Raw genomic sequence first — 23,182 nt, 5'->3', positions numbered from 1 at the left:
TGGGTAGCCTAATAATAATAAATACAATTCGCAGACTACTTTTAAATAACACAATTTGCGTATTACCATTATATTGCCTACTATAACAGTGGTTTTCAAAGTTGGGTCCGGGGACCCCCAGGAGTCTTTGAGGGGGTTCCAGGGGGTCCCCAGCAAAAAGGGGACCATTTATTTTCACTATAGGGCTAAATTACATCCATATTTAAACACAATGACAGAATGTATGACTATTTTGGTCATGGGTTTCATACACTTTCTAAAACATCTAAAAGCTATCCGGTGGGGGACCCTGGGACAAAATGTTATGAAATGGGGGTCTGTGGTCTAATTTGCAGCCACCAAAATATTTAGCACCTACGTTTACGTGCGAATTCAACTATCACCACGTCTAGTCTAAATATTAAACTAGCTATCTTTCTTACTGTCAGAACTAGATGTTCATATAAACAAACACTATCAAGTAGCCTACTTTAATACTTCAAAGTAAATGCATTTTTCACATAGGAATACTGGAATCGTATGTGTTTGTATGCAATCTGCAGAAATAAAATAAAAAATATATAAAATATGAAAAAAGATACAGAACCATCAAAACCCAGACTAACAGACTGAGGAACAGCTTCTTCCTCAGAGCTGTGGTATCCATCAACCCCCCCCCTCTCCATGCACAAGCACACAAATACAACCTGTAGCTGCTAAGGACTAAGGACTACTGTCATGAAAGCACAATATCACTTTAACAAAACTAAAAACAAAACAAAAAACTCTGCAAATGCTCATATGAGTATATGTGCAATGCCTTTTTTATGTCTTTTTTATCTTGTTTTTATTTTTTATTTACTGCTGCTGCACTGATTGCCACCAACAAAATTTCGTTGTGTTCATACAATGACAATAAAGTATCTTGAATCTTGAAATGACAGTAGCACTTTATATGACATTACATTTTTATTTCTCCTCTTTAAGTATACCTGATGAAGATATTTGTGATATACACATGACATGTGGCAGAGTCAGTCTTTTACATGTTCATCAGAAACTCCTTTACAAAAAGGTTTCAAAGAGTTTCTTCATTCAGTAAACATGCTGAACAATCATACGACACTGGAAATATCACAAATTTAGGAGTGTTGCAATTGAGTTTAACAGTGAAGGTGGAAAAACTATATGAAATAATCAAAACTGATGATTAATCTTTTTGGCCAGGCTAGTTATAACTGATATCCCTTAACAACCACCCAGCATGTTGTAGCACACTTTACCTGACCCTCTTAAGTAGCTCTTTAATATCTGCCTCAATGTCAATGGTAAGGAAATTTCTGCTGTAGCGCTTGTAAGGCTCCCCATCAGGACTGATCAGAAACTTCTCAAAGTTCCAGGACACGTCATTCCTACTGACGGGACTCCAAATTATGAACTTTGGATCAGTCATGAGAGCCATGGCATCATCACAGGGGAATGGAAGCTTTTCTTTCAGATATACAAACAAAGGGTGGGCATCCTTTCCGTTCACATCCACCTTCTCAAGGAGCTGAAAATTGGGTTCAAAGGCATTCCCTGGACGGACATACTTCAGAGACCTTAGGATTTCATCATTTTTGCAGTTCTCCTGTTATAAAAAAGACAGAAACATGAAATACATTATGGACCATATGCAATCAGGTTGATTAAGCCTACATTAGTATTTCCATTTTATACTACTTTATACTTCTACTCCATGCTGCATTTTAAAAGGGAAAATTGTACTTTTTACTCCCTATATTTATCTGACAGCTGCAGTTACTGGTTATTTTGCATATTCAGATTTGTACATACAAAACCTATGATCAAGTTATAAAATATAAAGTAGTTAAAATTAGAGATGGCCCGATATCATTTTTTGCTTCCCGATACCGATTCCGATACCTGAACTTGCATATCGGCCGATACCGAGTACCGATCCGATACCAGTTTGTCATATATTTTATTATGTTTTAACAACTGTATACTACTATCCCTGTAAGGATGTGATATTATTTCTATCTTTGTTGTCGGTCTGGCTCAAGTTAAACTCTTTGTGAAACATGAACACCACAGAACATTCTTTTATTCTACAGTTTGACAGTCAGTTATAACGGAAAAAGAACATAAATAAACTACTTTAACGTAGATTTTCTTTAGGGCTTTATTACGTGGTATCGGATCGGTGCATAAACTCCAGTACTTCCCGATACCGATACCAGCGTTTTAAGCAGCCGATACCGATAACATCTCCAGTTAAAATTAGCTCCAATACCATCTACAAAGGTACAATGTTACCTTATCATTCATCAAGTCATATCATCAATATACCTACATTTCAGCTTTAGAGAGACACATCATGTTCTAAACGTAATATCCTCCCATGGGTAAACAGTCGTATATGTCAGCCACTTTTGAAATCACACATGGCCTACCTGATGTCCAAACTGATTACAGGGCACACCCAAAATAACGAGTCCCTTGGAGGAGTAACGACTGTTGAGCTCGTTCATCTGAGTATAGTCCCTGGTTGTTGTTCCTCATAGAGACGCTACATTCTCAATGAGAACAACTTTCCCCTTCAGACCAGAGAAACTGAAGCTTTCTCCAGAAAGCAGTTTAGCTGTCAGGTCGTAAAACCTTCTCACTTTCCCAGCCATTCTCATGAATTCCGGATGTATGCTATTATAACGTTAGCTACACATAGGTTAGTCGACTTAAGAAGAAAAACGTTCAGCTTATCTCAACAAGTTCCCTGCAAGTCCAGCTCTCATGTTTTTAGTGGGGCGGGACAAATATATACAACTCTCAAGGTCATTTCAAATGACTTCAACTTTGTTTTGGTGCAATACAATAGCTCCTATACATATGCAATCACAAAAAAGTCGGATGACTTGCGATTCTTGGACTCACAACAAATCAAGTAAGTAGCCTACCATGACGCCCCCGCATTAATGGCCAACTACATTTGTTTCTAATCACTCAATACTAATAAAGTCTCTAATAATAATAATAATAACGAATAATGACGCAATGACGTGCACTTGGTAGCCTGTTCCATTGTACGTGTTCTCCGAATAGAGGAGCCTGGCCTAGCCTAGGATCCTTCCTTGGAAGGACTAGCCCTACCAAGGAAGGATCCTTGACATTGAGAAACAGCTTCTGAACTGACTTGGAACTTCCATTCAAAATAAGCAACAAACATTAAAAAGTGGCATCACAAGTTGCACTTATCAAACATTTATCAAATGACATATGCGAATATTTACTGTAAGCCTACACACACACACACACAGCAGTAAATCTGAATTATAAAAATGTTATCGACATGGTTTCTTTTAAAGAATTTGCAAGTTTCTTTGTAACAAATCCCCCCTTTAGTCGGCATAGATGGTACCTTCCAGGAAGTCGTGTGCAATGTGTATCAATAGTGTTTTAAGCATAGGTTTTAAGTTCTTATTAGTTATACATCCAGATTCATCCAAGGAACAATGGCAATTGAAAACGAGCACACATTTTCTTTAAAATGTTAGACTGTTACAGGAAATTATAACAACTGTGTCAAGGGTTCAGACGAAGTTAAATAACGGTAACGTTACCTGCTCCGCCGTTAAGATACCATGCCAGACTGGGTCAGTCTATGTGTGGTCATTAGCCTGTTGATAAGTCTTGTTACAGTAGCTGGTTACATTTTGTACTCGGGACTCCTCACAGACATTATCGTACTAACCGGCTCTCCTCCCGTAAAGAAGATTACATTCGCCTACAAATTCAAAGAAGGACCGTACAAAAACTGCGGACAACTTTTTAAGGAGTCTCACAGTATTGGACCAAAGCTTTCATGTATCGGAGTATTTTATGATGACCCTAAAAAGGTAGTTAAACATTCATTACACAATACTTTTATACCAGACTCTTTTACCTGTATTTTCCCGCACTTTACTCAATATTAGTTTAAAAATAAGGCAGATTTTAATATGTTAACTATAGGTTATGTAGTCGACCGCTAGATGGCGATAACGCCATTCTCTGATGCGACTATACAGTCTGTGGATGAAACTAAAGTGGTCGAAGATGAATTACTTCTCAGCAGATAACAGTTGATGTTTTCAAACATTTCATTTATCCAGTTAAACATGTTAATATTCACAATAAATAATAAGTCAGTTTAGTGGCATTTCATGTAGTCTTGACATCCTGTCTTCTTTCCACCTTTCTCAGCATTTTACAGCACTGACTGTTTTTTGTGTTTTCCCTTAAACCAATGTCATAGCACATCTGGGCAGGGTGTGGTGTTTTTGGGAATGCATAGATGTCATGTCACAGATGTCATAAAATATTATCCATGTGCATTTTTCATCTGAGACGTAAACTAGAGCTTAACTTAAGCTCTGTGGGACCCCAACATGTTTAATATTTAACAATAGGCCTACATCACAAAATAAAGAGTTATATTTCAATAAATACAAAACATTTTGAAGCAAAGCAATACACTATGGTCACTTGCTAACAATATTGCTCACAATAAATCAACAAATTGTCAAAAACTACTACAACATTTAATTTCATATTGATCTTTTTTCACAGTACAGTATTACATTATTTCTTTCTTCAACTGCTAAAGTAATATGTGTGTTAGAATCGTGTTATTGTTTTGTGATGTGTTGAATGTTGGAGGGCCACAATGCAAATTAGACACTAGGGACTGCAACTACAGCTGTGCAGAGTTATAGTGTACTTTTATTTATCAAACAACTTTCCATGCAGGCTATGTTGAATTCATCCTTGACAGTCAGATGACTAGGCATGGGCCGGTTACAGGTTTCAGGGTATATAAAAAGGTTTGAAAAAGTCAGGGTTTCAAAACCACTAAACTTTTTAGTCATTCCGTTCCAGAGGTATGAGCTGCATTTTATGAGTCATCAAGGACAGAAAGTGCAGTTTAGAAATCCCTCTACCTGCCAGTGTGCAGTGTGTTTAAAATGAAAAAAAAAAAAAAAAAGTTTACACAGACATTTCAAAATAATACATTTTTAAGCTGTAATTGCAATACCGTGAAACTGTGATATTTTGCCTGAAGGTTATCATACCGTCAGAATCTCATACAGGCCCATGCCTTATGTGTAGCTTGTCTTGTTCCATAAAGATCTAAGGTCTAAATGTGGAAGCTTACAACACGTATGTGAACGTGACAGAAACTCTTGTGGTCTCTTTTGCTGCTAAAAACACAATTGATAAGTTGGATCTCTCTGTGAGATGTTTTCCTACATTCCCAACTGTTCCTTATTTGTTCTCCATCCATCCCAAAATCTCAGTGTCTAGAAGCAGCAGGAAATATTATCTGCTAGATCTGTTTTCCTGATACATAATCCTGCTCACTCTCCGGGGTCTCCAAAATCATGCAATGCTAGTTCCCACATTTTAAAGCGAGTCCAGCGTGAGTTGTTTTTTCATTAGGCTCTGCCCAAACAGAACGAGAAGGAATGAGACAAAGAGTAGCACCTTTTTAAAAGGTTAAGCAGTACAGTTTGTTACAATGTGGGGGGGTCTGGAGGTTCAGGTAATAAGGCTATAGCATAAGCTAATATTGAATAGAACTGTATAGCTCACTGTCATATTCTATATGACCTCCATTGGAAAGCTGGGACATACTGTATATGAGGTTAGATATCATCAATATATTTTGAATATTGTAGTATTAAAATACTAAAGGCCTTTACATGTAAGAGCTGAAACAATGAATTAATGCCATTTATTAAGCTAAAGTCTTGTTTCAGCTTCTGAAGAATAGATATATGCTTTTCTCTGTTGTTTCTCATTGTAAACTCTTTGCATTTTGGATTGTTGGTTGGATAAAACAAGCAGTGGGAAGATGAGTTGGACATTTTTCACAATGTATTGTCATTTTATAGACTAAATGAATAATCAGTCAATTAAAAGAAATCCATAACTTAATCGATAATAAAACAGTTGTTTTCATAGATGATCAAACAGAGTGGTGTTTCTGTTATTTAAACCTATCTTTATTGGTGTAAATGGGGTGGACAAAATAAAATAAAACATTTGTCAGTATAACGCAAATCAACAGCACCACAAACTGTACTTGTAGAACAAAGTTACAAATTAGCAACTCTAGCTGAGTGGAAGGATCCATCAGCATCTTGCCTGGCCATTATTAGAGAATATTTCTTTTTATGTTACATACTTACATACTAATTTTTAAAGGATATAGCACCAATAGTCAAACATTGTCAAACTATCAATATTGAGGTATTTAGTCGACTATACTGTGATATTACCTTTGTCAGTATTCACCTCTAATATTTGCATTGATTCTCTATCTCTGAAATATGCTGATATCTGCCATTTACAGAGCTGCCTTTCAACAGTATTGACTTAAGTGGTGCTACATAAACCTGCCATAGCCTGGTGCTCAACAACCTGATGGAATCCAAACAGAGTTCAGTGATGGAGTCTTCAGCTCTGCTTCAAAACACTTTTGTTATGCTCATTCTCTTTTTTCCCAAGCCGGCAATTAGGCTAGCAGTGGGTCCTAGTTCCTCTGCACAGTCCCAGCCAAGTCCTGATCTAAGTTAAAATAATTGGCGTAATGATCTCAGCTCATTAGCGTCCGAGCCTCAGGATGCCATTCAGTCCCAGCGTCGGGAGCCCCAGAGACTGCTCTCAGATAGGAGGACTGGTATTTGGTGTCCAAAGTGTTACACACTGTTCATTGATATTTGCAGTGAGAAAGATTTTCAAAAGTGCAGCTGACAGAGGATAAGTGTCAGCGTGGCTCTCTCATCCTCTGTTCTCAGTTTTCTCACTTTTACCTCCTTTAATCACTTCCTCTGGAGAAACAAAAGACCTCAACGAGGACTCGAGTTCCCCCTCAGATGGTTGCCATGGATACAGGGCTGGAGTGGCTCTGTCTGTTCCTTTAAATGGCTAACACATATTCTGGACCCCACTTACTAAACCCTTTTCCTCCACCAGCCTCTTCACAGTTTCAAAGGCAGGGGGTTTCTGACCCATTGCTCCTACTTCACCTCTACCTTGCCACTCTCTTCTCCTCCTCTCCCCTCTGTGTCCAACTTTGACAAACGTCAGAGGGTAACAGGGGTGAACCATGTAGTTTTCTGTCAAACTTGATATTCCAAGTAAACAATCAGGGTCAGGGTTTGCAGTCCTTGAGACGTAGATTGTCTAAATAAAAAGCTGTGTGACATGTGGAGTGGTGGTGAAATGACACGTGTGTCTGCCTATCGTCAGGGACCCATGTTTGGGTCACAAAATGATGAAAGCTGTGGGCATGGCAGCTGAAGCAGGGGCCGGTCAGGAAATGTGTATCAGTCTGAATGTCAGTCAGTGGTGAATGATGAAATAGTAGAAAATCTCTCTGATACTTGCCCTTTGTGAAAGTCGTAAAAAATCATTAAGCCTCACTGAATCTGAGCATGGATGGAAAGAAGTACTTTGTATGCGGATGAAGATAGTTTGCCTTTCTTACTTTGTTGCCTCACCAAAGTCAATTCAGCCCATGTGCAACAGAGACACAAACCCGTTTCTTCAGTTGAATTTCAGAAACTTTGTTGCTTCAGATGAGCTGTCAGTGTATCAAAGAAACATCAAAAGACAGCACCCTTGTGTCTTGATGAGTGCAGAGAAGCAAAACAAAGATTGTGGACAGAGGTTTGTGCTTTTGGCTCTGGTTCTTTGTTTTTGACTCCTTACATGAAGCCCTGTAATGATTACTGTAATAAATCCAATTGGCTCAGACTCCCCACTGTGAGCCCCCAAAACATCCAAAGTGTCAAAAATATCCTCATGTGTAAAGTTTCTCAAATGTACTTTTGGTACAAGCCATTAACCAGATATTTAAAATCAATGTCTTTTGTACACACTAGCCTATATCTCAGTTTGGCGTGCTCCACTGAGAACCTGACTGTAGTGACAGTGGCTATTGATTATGGAGTGGTGAGTAGATGTTTATTTAGGGATTGTGGACATTTGATGGCGATTATCTCTTTTTCCGTGAGTCTTTATTGAATCTGCCCTTCAGGGCTTCACTGAGCATCCAAAGCATTATGGTAGTAGGCATGCGGGTTACCAGTTTCAAGGTATACCGTGGTTTGAAATAGTCATGGTTTCAAAACCACTAACATTTTCTGTCTGAAGGTATGAGTCTTCAAGGACAGAAAATCCCTCTCCCTGCCAGTGTGCAGTGTGTTTCAAAATAAAATACGTTGTGTTCAATGGAAAAAAAAAAGTTGTTGTCTTTTACCTAGACATTTAAAAAATAATACATTTATAGCTGTCATTGCAATGCCATAATACCGTGAAACTGAGATATTTTTGCTGAGGGTTATCATACCGTCAGAATCTCATACCGGCCCATGCCTAGGTACTAGGCTTACTGGACAAACAAGGTGTGGTTTACTTGTCATCTTTAAAATATAATGTGCATCCTATGTTCAACCAGGAGTTGTTTGTTGCTTCATGTGTGACAACAGTGCCAACACATGGGAGGAAAAATCTATAATTTACACCACTGGCGAGAAAACAATGCACGTAATATAGGCTTAAAAATGGTCTCAAGTCAGACTGAATGCAGTTTATTTCCCCACACCTTGACTTAAACTGAAGATTCTCTACCTTGGAATAGAGTTGGAAACTGACATTACATAGACAAAAAAAAAGTCACGAATTCTAGCCTGTTGATTATTGTTTCCCTTATTACAAAGATAATGTGAGATCCTTTTCCTAAAACCCTGAAGCCGTAGCTAACAATTATTTTCATTTTTCGTTTAATCTGCAGACCATTTTCTCAATTAGTCAATAAATCTTTTGGTCTATAAAATGTTAGAATGTAATGACAAATGCTCATCATATTTCCCAAGAGTCCCTGTTGACATAAAAAAAAACACAAAGATATTCAGTTTACAATAGTATAAAACAGAGGAAACAGCCAATCCTTACATTGAAGAAGGTGCAACCAGAGAAGTTTTGTCATGTTGCTTAAAAATAGCTCAAACAAATTGATTCAAATTGATTAATTGATAAATTGTTGCAGCTCTGCCCTGAGTAAAGCTAGTGATTGCACTATAGAATCAGATTAAGAACTGATTCTCATCATCAGAATTCATCACAAAATTATTCTCACTCATCATGACTCAAAATCAGTCTAGCCAAGATTTAAGTCACCTACACTATATTCATAATAATACTTAAAGATCATATGTTGTTCATCTGCTGATACCAAACAAATCTTAGGTCAGATATGTATGTGGATTCCCCGTTGCTTGCAGTAGTTCTGTGTGCGTGTTTGAAACTTTTGAATGCGTGGTTTTGTGAAAAATTAGCTTAGTTTGCAGTGCAGGGTGAACACCACACTTCTACCCATGACTGGTCTTGCGTGTGGAGGAGTAGAGGAGAAAATAGGCATTCTCAGACACACTGGCTGTGCTAGAAGCGTAGCATTGATAGGTTTACAGACAAATTGGACCATTCCAGCTTATTTATTACATGAGCCTTCAGCGGTTCTCAGCACAGTGGGGAGAAAATCTTGGATGTCCCAGGAGTATTCATTTGTAAAGAGTGTCTCCCTTTTCTTCTTTTTTAATGGGCACTGGGTTGCTCTGAATGGAGGAAGGAGCAGTAATTGCTGCACTGCCAAATGCTCCTATTAGACCTCCGATTAATGAGGATATTTTCTCCTTAAATTTGGCACCTGGCTGACATCAGTAAAAGATACTTTTTTTGCACACAACCCATTGTTTTTTTAATGCAGGCTATGAACTACTCATAAAATTACTTTACATTACACCCTAGTGTTCACGACTCATCCATCTTCAGAGATGGGTACTTGGATAATGTTAATGGTAGGTGACATTTTAGAATTTCTCCCCTTTTTTCAGGGAGACGAATGTCAAGAGGAAATATGTAGTGTTTTGTGCAATCACTTCCTGCACAAAAACAAGGCAAAAATTAGAAATTGTTCTGAAATAGCTAGATAGCATTTTGTGCTTGATAGCATTAATCTGTCCGTCAGTGCTGCTGTTGTCATATTGGAGGCCTCTGTATAATTATGGCATTTAGAATCACCATAATGAGAAAAAAGGGAAAGGTCAAATGCTGCTAAGACTACAGAATGTGAGCATCTTTTCTATCTGTCTATCTGATCTATCTAAACTATCTATCAGTCTATATTGTTTATAATTTATGTTCTCTCCTAGCGATCTTTATTTATTTGTTACTTTGATCCCTGTTTCTAGGTCCCGGGACCACAGTGCCGCTATGCTGTCGGCAGTATTCTGAGCGAGGGAAAAAACCAGGCAGATGAGGAACTTTTGAAGAGCTATGAGACATCAGGCTTTAATGTCTTTTCCTTTCCTGAAGTCACACACGTGGTCGCTACGTCGTTCCCCCACAGGACGCATTTGTCTGTCCTCCTGGGAGTAAGAAGAGTTTACCCACGGCTAGCGCACTACATCAAGGTATTATGCCTTTTAGACTCTTTCTACCAATCACCAATCACTCACAAACACGTTTGTATGTCACTACATACGATCTTGAAAGTAACAGATTTTTTTAATAAGCATTTGTTTATTTAAATAACAAGAAATGGCAAATTTGCCCCATTTAGGAAAATATGATATTATGAAACTAATGATAAATAGAAGATAAAGTGTACTTTTACATGAAGACGCTGTATGCATAACTGTTACCCGTGCTTGGACAGATGTTTTCTATGCATCAGGCATGTTCTGTGAAAAGCTGAGGTCGTCAATTTTTTTCTTTACGTCCCCTGGTGGGCTGGGAGGTGTTTGTTAGGTAGTACAGCAGGAAGAGATTTATGGTTGGAGATGAGATGGAGGTGTGGAGTGAACTTGAAGACAAAGGAGAAGAAAGAAAGAGAACAATTTGAGCTCCTATTAGCAATTTATAACGGATGATCTCACTGAGTGCTGCTTGAGGGACGCTGGGAAAGTGAGTCATTGCGATGAGCCGAGAGTTTTGTGGATGTAGTTTAATTATGCAGTGTGCTGCAAACAGGTGGTAACACCACAGGTTGTCTCAATCACTCTGCTTCTGCTGGAGGAATGTGTTTGTGTGTCCTGTCTGACTGCCTCTACCATCTGCTTGGACGCCGTTTAAATCTGGCTCCACTCCAGTGACACTTAACCTGTCTGAGAGGTCAGCTTTCACAGCCATCAAAGTGGACATAAGTCTCCTTTTACAGCAATAGTATATCCTCTTCTGATCATTATTTCTACACTTGCTACATATAATTTACTGTGTTGTCTCAACACTTACTGGCTGTAGTTAGCTGTAGTTGTTTAGCGCCATATAATTGGAAGCATTATGACATTTTAGAATTAATGAATCCTCCCACAAAATCTTTAACGTGAATAGATACTTATTGAATCGGGTAAAAGAATAATAGCTACAGTTTGATGGTGCTTTGACGCGCTTTCTCTACTTTTGATACATAGATTGACATTTTAAAGCATATAGGATTTCTTCTAATATACTCAGCTGCCAGTTTACTATGTTCAGAAAGTATGCAGAACAGCCTTGCAATAAATTGTACCTTCATGTGTTGTTGAATCTGTTTTAGAGAGGTTTTGATTTAATTTTATGATCATTTTGAAATAACAAAATATTAAAAACACCTCTCAGTAAAATGCTGTAAAGCACCACGAGCAGCCTTCAAAATGACCATAAAGTTTAATTATGAGCTCCCTAAAACAGTTCCAGAATTCACTGCAGGTGGTTGTGTTAGACTTCCTTAGTTTGAGATGGTCAGAATAAACTCCATTAACTGAGGGTATACATGAAAGGGGAGAGAGAGGGGGGGAATGATATGCAGCAAAGGGCCACAGGTCGGAGGCGAACCCGGGCCCACTGCGTCGAGGAGTAAACCTCTGTATATGGGCGCCCGCTCTACCAACTGAGCTATCCGGATGCCCCCTCCAGCTATTTTTGATTTGCAACTCTCATATTGACCTGTTCTGGAAGAAGGAGGCTTAGAGAGCAGAATATAAGACTAGAAAATGCATTTCCTGCAGAAAATGCGTTGGAATGCTGAATAGCTGAATTGCTAACGCTAAACTGGATGAATAGCTTAAATCAGTAAGAAGAAGTTGAAGTAGTGAGAATAGTTCAAAAAGTATGAATGTTTTCAATTAACACGAATTTCATTAAAAAGTTGAATAACACCACTAATATATAAAAGAATTTATTTTCTAACTGAAATTATGATTAAGTCTGGAAGACTTACAAATGCTATGAGAAACAGAGATTAAAATGCGGAAATATGAAATAAATTGTTTTATTTCTCAATTTTCTCATTTTTAAATCTCAAATGGATTGCACTGCACTGCTGAAAAATTTGGAGGTTGAAATGTAAAATTGTCAGTTGGAAGATGAACTGCATTACTTTATTAAGCTAAGAGCTGAAATACATTTCTAGAAACGCTGGAAGCTAAACTGTAATACTGTCAAAAGTGGAAGTTCAAATAAATTGACTATAAAGGCTAAAAGTATAAATACTTTGTATTATTATCAGACATATCCATTGCATAGAACAAAAAAGCATGACCCTAAAGAGCTGAGAGGTGAATATATTGCCCGAAAAGAAGCGGGATACATATATGGATGAAATCACAAATCACAAATGACACTAGAGGGAGGGAGAGAGAGAGAGAGACAGAAGAGGGAGGGAGGAAGGGAGAGAGAGAGAGAGACAGAGGGAAGAGGGAGGGAGAGAGAGCGAGAGAGAGAGACACAGGAGGGAGGAGGGAGAGAGAGCGAGACAGAAGGAGGGAGGGAGAGAGAGAGAGAGACAGAAGAGGGAGAGACAGAGAGAGAGACAGAAGAGGGAGAGAGAGAGACAGGCAGAGGGTGAGGGAGGGAGGGAGGGAGAGAGAGAGAGACAGACAAGAGGGAGGGAGACAGAGACAGAGAAGGAGGTAGAGAGACAGAGACAGAAAAGGAGGTAGAGAGACAGAGAGAGGGAGAAACAGAAACAGACAGAGACAGACAGACAGTGACAGAGAGAAACGGACAGACAGAGACAGGGAGAAACAGAAACAGACAGACAGACGGACAGAGACAGACAAACAAACAGAGACAGACAGTCAAAATGTGGGCATATCAGCGATTTAAAAAAGTGGTTCGCTGAAATGTGGAGAATGTTAACAGGGCAGCGAATGGAGGAAGATGTGGAACTCTTGTCATTTGGAAGCTCACCGAGCCAAAAGTATAAGTCGTATCGCATAACTGAGCACATTGCCTGACACTAGACAAAAATACCTACGCTTTGATGTATAAATTGTGTATGACAAGTAGATATTGTGGGCGTGAGAGCAATTTATAGAGAAGGGACAAAGATAATTTTGAGGCTCTGTGCTCTGGCGGTGACATCATCCACTCTGGCTGGCCCCAACACACACTCATTAGAAACGCAGAAAAATCCTGAAATGATCACTAAACTTAAACAGCTTTTTCACAAAAACTGTAAAAGATATCAAACTGAAAAGATATAATACCTGAAGCTTTTGTGAACATTTTAAAGTTTGTTTGGTGTCTGTAGGTGAAAGTACAAAGGAGCTGAATCTTTTGGGAGCGGAAGAAGATTTTAAGGATTTGAAGCATGCTCTCATTGACTTCGATGTAAAAAAAAAAGTGTTAAAAAGCTTAATATTTTAAAAAGTATAAATAGTAGAAAGTGGTTTTAATAGCTGAACGTATGCAGAAGTTACGGAGAGCCAAAAAACGTACGAAATAATAAAAATGGCCGAAAGGAATAACAATAGTTGGAATGCTGCTGAATCAGCATTCCCACTAATTAAATACAAGTCATCTGTCTGTCTATAGGAAACCTCTAAAATGTGAATTTATTTTCATGGAATTTAGCGATAGATAGGCCTTGGATCAAGGGGAATAAACGTTTTAAGAGTTCCGGATCTTGGATTTCTGCCATTAGACAACACATTTTATCCACAGCCATGAAATCCAGTGAGAGATTTGATTCCAAATCCTCTGGTCCATGTTTAGAGGCCCAGGAAATCTGTTCCATTTAAAATGTATGTAACATAAATGACATATTTGGGTGTAACTTGCAGGTTGGACAGTTTTTCAGTGCAGGTGGAGTTTGCAGATGTTAGCTCTTTCTTTTCTGACTCTATAGTACATTTGCAAAGTGGCGTTGCATTGTGGTATTTTGTTATTAAATTAGGGCCATATGTAGTTATTTGAATACAGCTGTGCAAGCTTGAATAATCTTTCCACAGGGATGGTGTTATCCTCCTGTGGTCTCAAACCACACTGTGCAACACTTAAGTCAATTTTGTTGGGAACATTCACAGTGAAATTCAGTTCTTACATCTTGTAATATTGAATACCGTGTTACTCATGGAGATTTATTATCTTGCATCACAGTATTCCCAGAATGCACCTTCACACAGATAACCTACAGTTCTCTGAGAGGCAGCATTGATCTGTGAAGGCTGAGAATTGAATCTTAATAATATTACTGAACACACTCACATACCAACATTCAATGAGTGACACCAAAAATATATTGTCAGGCAAATCCAGGGATTTCTCAGCCATCAAACAGACAAACCAACTGTCCATTTTGAAATTGTCAGAGCATTTAAAAGAGCCACATGTATTCACTATATATCTGAAAATGCAAAACTATATAAAAACTGGAAAAGGCGATGTGTGCCTGCAGCTGTAAATTTCTCAAAACACGAACCAGTTAAAATGTCATAACATAGTTTTCGGGGCGTTTGAAACGTCTTTGTATGGGAGTAACTGCTAAACTTGAAGTAGTTTTAGGAGTTGAAGTGCCAGCTTATTGAAAGCAAGAAAGTTGAAGGTAGTTCAAGTGTCAATGGAAGTTGAAATGTAAGCATGAAAAGGAGTTAAGTGTTGGTTAATGATGGACTGAAAAGAGTTTTCAGTGGAATTTGAAATGTCTTCGAAACTGCTGAAGTCACTTTAAGCATTTGTCCTCAGTTGAAGCTTCAGTTAAAGTGAAATTTCTGAGAGGAGTTGAAGCATCAGTTGAAGAAATAGACCCTGATGATTTTAACCACATTTTAAATATATTTGTGAATGCAAATGCCCCATAAACAAATGATAAAACACTACATTTGACTTCATTGTAAATAGTCTATTACTGAATAAAATTAATTTAACAGAAGCAGCCTAACAGCAAAAACAGTTCTAAATGGGCTTCTCTCAGTGTATAAAACATGCTGTTAATGGCTGACACTTCGAATATCCCAAGTGGTGAGACCTTTTCAAACAAGCTCATCAGCATTTAGCATGCCTGGCCGAATGATTTCTGTCTGTCAGACACTTTGAGTCGCTGCCCCACGTTTGGGTTTGGTATTTGCCAAGTCAGACCATCGATCGGCCCCAGTGTTTTTCTTCTGTGCCTTGGCTCTTTAGTGGTGGGCTACATCACAGATGCCTTGGCATCTTGAGATTTAAACCAAGCACGGTGGCCAGGCCTTCAGACTTGTTTGGGGACTGGAGTGGGAAAATAATATTGCTGACATTCACAGAGATCTAAAGGTTTGTGAAAGGCAGACGATGGAACATTTGTTCGCTTCAGGGCACTGAAGTTTCTTGCCAACACAGAGGTTCTGGGCTGAATGTAAAGCAAGTTTTCCTTTGTTCCTTAGAAATGGCCTTTTTTAGCAACTGACACACATGGTGTGACACTGATCATAAAGTCTTCCTCAGTATGATAGAGAATGAGGCCTCAATTCTTCTTAGTGTCTTCCGCTTGGGCAGGAGTGATGCAAAGCAGTGCACAGATGCTAGTCCGCAGGGCCTGTTAAACATGCAGAAAAGGTGACGTATATTCAAAAAGGTCAGGAAAGGCCGTTGGGTTTATATATGCTGGACAAAGTAATGGGGGTAAGTGTCATATGGGAAAATGGGAAATATTTAGACTCTGGTTACATTGGAATTGGAATTCTGGGGGTATAGAACTTATATTGCTTATTTCAGTTGTAACTAAATCAAGCCATGGGTGATTTATTAGTAAACTGTCAACTTGTATTAAGTCTTACATTTCCACAAAACCACAAAATTATTATCTTTCATGAGCTTCTGTCAGACAGGAGCTTTTGAAAATGTTCAACCTTTTATGTCTACATTTTATTTACATTCATTAACATTTGTGTTGCCACCTGCTGTGATCTCTTTCTTTCACTGACCCAATAGTCTAATACATTGCACATGCACTTTCAAATTAATCAAAATGCAACTAAAAGATACATTTCAACATGCTTCAAGGAATGTGTGTCTTAACATTCGGAAATTAGCAATTGTTGCTGTAACCTGGCCCAAGACATATTCTCTTGTATTACAAGTTTAATGTTTATTTCTGCATTGTCCCTGATTCAAATAAATCAATTTCCATTCCATTCCATTCCAACATTGAAATAAACAATACATATTAATAATAAACAAGTTATTATAATAATGTGATTCACATTATAATGATAAACATTATAGCCTACATCTCTGTTGATAACCTAGTTTTGTCACAAAGAATAAAAATACAAAGAATAAAAATTCAATACTTCTAATATAGAAATGTGGTATTGAATATTGAATTGAATTTCTGTTACATTTTAAAACACCACGCTGTAGAATTAACCAAATTTACTATTTGGTTCATGGTCAGTTGTAGCCTGACGTCGTCATACTCATTCTAGTCAGAATATGAGTCTGATACCGCTCCATTGGGCTGTGATTATGGGGCGTGTTTCAACCGAACCAGGAAAGAAAATGCCTCTGCACTCAATTGGATAGACCTACAACAAATCAGAGCAACGGAGTATGTGACATTACCGAATCCTGTAGGAAGGAAGGCAAAAACATCTTTCCGATTGGCAAATGCCTTGATCGCGGTTCTTTGTTCCTCTTTTAAAATGAATGCGCTGTCAATATCTTCTATAACAGACGCGATGGCGGAATCTACACATCTCAATTCTCCAGCGGCAGCCATCTTTGTTGTAAACAAATTCAACCCAAGCGCTCTTTGGTGACGTGGTTGATTATGTTACTGTTGATCATCTGTCCATCATCGTATAAAGCCCGCCCTGACAATTTGATTGGTCCGAACAGCTCTGGTTTGAGCATAGTTGCTCCACAACGGATCAAGTCCAGACCGAACTTCCGACCTCAAATGTCATGGGCGGGGCTAAGTTCAGCTAGCATCCAGGCAGGTCAGTTGAGTTTGACTTATCCAAAATTTCATAAACATCATTAAGATTCATGTCCCAAGAGTAAGTACTGTTATTAGTAAGGTATGAACTAGTTGGGTACCATGCCTGTTTCTTTGTTGTTGTCTCCGTTGTTACTGAACGCTCCATCTCCAACACGTTAAAAAACATTTGTTCTTTTTTCTTTTTTTGATCCCCTCAGTCTATCTATAATTTTTATGAACGTTTTTGTGTACCACACCTTTTAATATCCTAGTTATCCTTCCTTATATTCTTTTCAAATTCCTTCCTGATGGCTTGTAATAAACAACAGGCATTGTTTAACAAGTTTAAGACCTCAGACATTCTATTAGCAGGTGTTCTTTCTTATGATGCTGAGAACAAAATAGTTTTAATAAAATGTAATGAAATCATTATCTCTGGTATGTTGCTTTATTTTTAACCAATTAATTATATTAAAGTAAAAAATCATTGGGCCTCTTTCATCAAGTATGTTGCATCACGACCCTGCAAGCTTACTCTTCCCACAGGACGCTCTGTGGAGTTTGCCCGTCAAGTGTTCAAACATGGCTTTCATCCTCTAGCAGCTGGGAATCTACTGTTGGTGTTAAATGTCACATCTACATATGATTGATCTGATTCAAAGTTTATCCTCTGTTGCACTGTCGTTCTGAATCAAGATCAGGCAGGAGGGTGTGATTACAATTTAAGAAGGGTTGGTATTTTTAGATATTATTTTGTGCCATCGGCCTCTTATCAATCACTTCGGATGTGAAGATAGAGCAAATGCTTAAAAGATGTACGCTGTCTACTTTGATGTCATCAGTCAGTGATTTTGCTGATAAACCTGCTCCCTGGTTTGTCTTATAGTTTGCTATGCTAAGAAAATGACTGGAGTAGCCCCTGTAAATAACAACTATTGTGGCTGTAGTCTTTTGACTTAACTCCCTCAAAATATACAGATATACTGTAAGCACATATGGCACTGTCTTATAAGCTGCTTGCTGTAGTAGGATTCAATAACCCAAATCTCTCAGGAATCACACTAGTAAAACAATTCCGTTTTTTTTTGTTTTTTTTTAGAAAAAACAATTGGGTGGGATAAAAATAGAAATATATTTCCTGCATTCAAAAAGCAAACTGGACATACTTTGAAATCACCCTGTAGTGTTAAACCTGCTGTTGACATATTTGTGATTGGATATTATCAAACCAAAAGTCTTTTACAAATTGTAGTTTTAGCTCTATTAGGACTACATATTGCATCCATAAAGCTCTTTCCCACACCTAATCAGATTGTATATCTGTGATGTGGCTCTGCTATATAGAAGAAAAGAACACACACACACACACACACACACACACACACACACACACACACACACACATACACACACACACACACACACACACACACACACACACACACACACACGTCATTCTTTTATATCGGCTAAAATATTCCAACAATTTGGTGGTGTCTTTTGTTGAGATAGACATGGAAATTAAATGAATTTGCTCCAGTGTCCTCTTGAGGGATTTTCTGAAAAGCAATCCAAGAGGCAATTTTGAACCATTCAACTATGAGTCGAACAACAGAGTGGGGGCACCTAACCAAGGTGCAGAGGTTTGGGACCTCTCTGAGCTAATGAAAATGGGAAAGATAAAAAAAAAAAAAGAGGCTTAAGACTTAACTGCTTTATTCAGCTCAGTGACTTTTAAACAGTCCTTGTTCATTTGTCAGGGCTGAATAAGTCTGTGTAAAGAGTGTTGTTGCTTGAGTGACACCTGGATTGTTCGTACTTGTAGCGACTACTGTCACTCATTATGCCGTCAGCCCCTTTGAACCACTTTTTCCGTTCAGGGATTTGAAATGAAATGTAGACAATAAAGGGGCTGCAGAGATACTATGTTCCATCATCCCCCTCTCTATGTGAAGCAATGGGACTTTTAGAAAATGTCTGAAAAGACTATCGTACTATTGAGGAAATTCTATTGTAGTTCTACTGTGTTGACATTCAAAATAACCATGTGACAAAGCAAAGCATTATTGGATATGTTTCGAGAAGTGAAAGCAAATAAATGAAGGGAAAGTAAATTGCTAGGGAAAGGAGGGTCCATGCCACTGATGGAGTAGTATCCTCCATAATCTTACAGATTACTGTCATTAACACACAGGAAGCGCTCAAATGTCACCCTGAATTACACATTCTTTGTTGCCACTGAGTGCTAGTGTTGGCTATGCAGTGCTCCTTGATTTCCACATTTAGTAGTTAACACAGTGTCAGCAGATGGTCATTTCGAAAGGTCACTGTTGCACTTTGTCTGACAATAATTCTGAAACTCCATCGATTTCACACATCAAAGTCTGTTAACATGTCTTTGGGAGTACTTCTGCATATGTGAAAAAAGAGGAGCTGCGCAAAATCGGATAAATTGCCTCGAGTGAGTCAGCGGCAGTTGGTTCTGAAGACTATAAGTTTGAGAATGAAAAAAAAGAAATCTGAGGGTGTGGAGTTAGAAAGAAGTGAGTTTACGAGACCTCTGTAGCCCGCTCCTCTTCTCTGCTTGAGGCTAGCGTCTCGAGGCTTCATTAGCCACTACTAGCATAACACTCCAGAATCTCCCACCAAACTGAAGGCGGTCAAGTTGTATTGTGGGTAATGTAGGTGCCATGTTGTCTTAAAGTTAAAGTATTAACCCCTAGGTCGTTTTGCGCCGGAATTATCCTTTAATACTCATATGAAAATGGGGACATGTGGGTGTAGTGTAGCTCTCAGACAGATGAAACAGATGTGTTGTTCTGACTGTACAAAAAGGACACAAAGGCAAATTAAACTTGTACCTTCCTTTTAGGACAAGTGTTCCCATATTAATATCCTTCTATTGATATCAGTAATAATTACTATTATGTACATTACTTTTTAAAATCTCATGAGAAGGGCTCATTGCATGAGTGGAAACTGATCTCAATTCCCAAATTTGTAAAAATGTCTTCTTCATAAATAAACCAAGGCACTCTGTAGGTCTTGTGTAAAAATTAAAATGCCTTTATTTTACATGGCAATTTTAAAATGACCAACGCGTTTCGACTCACATATTTTCATCAGGGTCATTCACTGCAGACAATGGAGACTGATATTGTAAGGAGACATGCATTTTTACAAATTATGGAATTGAGATCAGTTTCCACTCATGCAATGAGCACTTCACATGAGATATGAACACAGTGCAGTGAATGTCCAAAAGAGCACGTGAGCACCTGCACCTGTGTAAGACCCAGCAGCCTATGATTGGTTTGATTGGGGGGATGTTATTAATTAATATCTATTTTTTTTGTTTTGTAATGCTGATGGTTGAATAGAAACAGCCTGAGTGGTGGGTTAGAGTTGCTATAGTTTTCTTGTTCACATGGAAATGTTAAACTATACTTGTATCCCTAAAAACAGCCATGTTTGCAGATTATCTAAATCCAGTAAACTACAATGGTTGTGAGCACTTATCTACCACTTTGTCTCATAAGCCTAAGTCTTCTTCACTGCTGACAGCACAGTGTTCAGTTGCTTTTGCCTTTCTCCTCAGGAGACAAGGGGCCATTGTTGAGGCAGAGGTTGTTGTTGGTATCCGTCTCTATACTCAGAATGATCATTTGTCGGCTGTTTTGCTCCCATCTATCTCCCCGTGGGCAGCAGATCTTCACTTTTCTACATCAATGTTTCACTGTCTTTATCTCATCTAGGCTGACTCTTTCTCTCTGATACAGGAGGTGCAATGCCACCTGGGATTTGGTGTCATTTCAAACTTTGCTTCTTTTAGACACAGTCAAATGCTGGGAAGGGTTTTGATTTCATTACCTTAGTTATCTCTGTAACATATTATTCTCACCACCACATGCAAGAACTCTATAGCAGATACAATGAAATTATGGGTGGAGCACATATTTGCACATAAACCTAAAACATATTTAAAAGATAACGAAATATTATCTCAACTAAAATTCCAATGAGGTGACTTTACTACTTCCTTCATTACATTTACGTTACTTTGTGATTTTACATGAGCAGCATTTCATCACTTCCTCCCTATGTTACTGCTGCACACACGTCTAACCTGATAGGCATGACAGTTAAGGTGTTAGCACCATTATCTGTAAGGGGCAAGCTTCTCTGTCAACATGTTTTCGGTTTGACCGACTGCCTGTTTGCTTCTGTGGAGAAGTGATTCTTATCTGGACACTTCTGCTATTCTTTGTTTTTGTAAGTTGCATATCTCTGGGTGATAGACTATTGTTCAGACAAAACAAAAAAGTTTGGTCTGTGAGAGAAAGTGCTGGGCATTTATTTTATTTTCTGTTTATATAGATTACACAATTTATTTGATTAATATTATAAATAATTAACTGATAAATTGATGAAGATAACTGTAAATTGCAGAAACTAATTGGAACATAACACCTTTATTACACACAAGGTCTGACATTCAGTTGATTATTCCCATTGATTATGATTCTTTATCTTCTAATCATCTAAGGTGTCATTTTGGGGGAGTTGTGCCTAGGAGAACAGGTCCCCGTTATTTGGACTAAGGATATAGTATGCATTTGTGGCCGTTCCTAAACGGAGCCACGGGATAAAGAGAGATTCATGAAAATTCAAAGTAGATGTGATTCATCCAAAGTCACCTGGGAACTCTTAATTATAATTCTTTGTGTGTTGGGAACGAGTTAATGCTCCTCTACAGAAGCACCACTCGTAGCTTGTGCATAAGATACAGTAGGCTTTATTTGTATGTCAGGTTTGACTTTGGTTATTGTGCTTCTACAGTGCCAGCACTTTTTCCCTTGTTGAACACACTCTTCTGGTGACCAAACGTATATTTGTCACACCGTCCCAGAGTGCCTCTTTATGCACTTATAAAATATCTCAGAGCGCGCTTTGGTGCTGTCTTCCCCTCCAGCTCCTCACTGGAGAGAAATTTACTCTTCTTATTGTCCAACATTGAATTGCTGCTCGTAAGGGAAATTGCAGTAAAACAGATTAGGAAAATGCATACTTAGTATCATTCCTTGACAGCAAGACTCACAATTTAAGACAAAAAGCTGTAAAAAAATAAATGAAAATAATGGGAAAAACATCTTTATTTTTGTCATTTATGTAAACAATGTTTAAATATTATACTCTTCAACTTGAAAACACAAGCCCTATTCAAATTGATTATAGCTTATATTAATCATAATTATAGGAAATGATATGTACTGACACTGTGCACACCTATGTTGCATCTGGTTTATTGAGTTAGTGTAATTGTCTTAACTGGAAATATCTAAAGATTTCTTTGGCTATCTGCATTTCTCTTCGAGCTGTTTAAATGCACTCTAATAATATAATCATAACCTGTTAACAGCTGTTATTTTGCTCTGATTACAATCAAAATTAGAGTAAGCAGACCCATTGAACAGACCTATATTGCTAGTCAATCTTTCATATTGCTGTGGCCTTCACACAATTTAGTTTGATTGCCTAATTTGTTTTGATTAATTAATAAACACAAATAGCACTCGCAGCTGTTCTAGCCACTCCAATATTAACTTTGGTCTAAAGATGGAGGTGCAACATGCTGGCCGTCATTCGAGCGACTCGCTCATATGTATTCTGAATGATTCTAAATGGCAGATTCTACGCTTACGAGAATACTTTGATTAGTTGGTGGAAGCAATTACACATGAATGAGTGCATATTTGTGAAAGAGCAAAGGTTTTTTTGCTAAGAATCAACTAAAAAAATGACACAATGTAGTTTTAAGATATGAAAGTACTTTCTTGCCAGAGATTGCTCAAAAAGAAACAACATAAGAATAAAAACAATAGAGTAATGAATGTAAAGAGTATAAAAAGCAATTCTGACACCATTGTCTAATAACAGTAA

The 23,182-nt window shown here is 38.1% G+C and overlaps 2 protein-coding genes across 3 annotated transcripts in view; one reads left to right on the top strand and one right to left on the bottom strand.

The window, feature by feature from the left end:
- Positions 1 to 454: 454 nt before the first annotated feature.
- LOC144516958 (glutathione peroxidase 1-like) lies at positions 455 to 3,158 on the bottom strand. Its single transcript, XM_078248694.1, has 2 exons — positions 2,436 to 3,158; positions 455 to 1,609 (listed from the first exon to the last, which is right to left on the bottom strand). Exons 1-2 carry the CDS (start codon positions 2,664 to 2,666, stop codon positions 1,259 to 1,261), a joined length of 582 nt encoding a protein of 193 aa, XP_078104820.1. The 5' UTR covers positions 2,667 to 3,158; the 3' UTR covers positions 455 to 1,258.
- A 235-nt stretch (positions 3,159 to 3,393) lies between these two features.
- Positions 3,394 to 23,182, top strand: part of tex264b (testis expressed 264, ER-phagy receptor b) — a 36,318-nt gene continuing 16,529 nt past the window's right edge. For both annotated transcript variants that reach the window (XM_078248691.1, XM_078248692.1), the window contains exons 1-2: positions 3,394 to 3,875; positions 10,275 to 10,496. In XM_078248691.1, the coding sequence (XP_078104817.1) occupies positions 3,621 to 3,875; positions 10,275 to 10,496 (477 nt within the window). In that variant the 5' untranslated portion in view covers positions 3,394 to 3,620. The remainder of the gene's footprint in view (positions 3,876 to 10,274; positions 10,497 to 23,182) is intronic.

Source organism: Sander vitreus, chromosome 4 (genome assembly GCF_031162955.1).
Source record: "Sander vitreus isolate 19-12246 chromosome 4, sanVit1, whole genome shotgun sequence".
NCBI classification, from domain to species: Eukaryota; Metazoa; Chordata; class Actinopteri; order Perciformes; family Percidae; genus Sander; species Sander vitreus.
The sequence above is the reverse complement of the archived record's forward strand: the minus strand, read 5'-3'. Positions and strand labels throughout refer to the sequence as shown.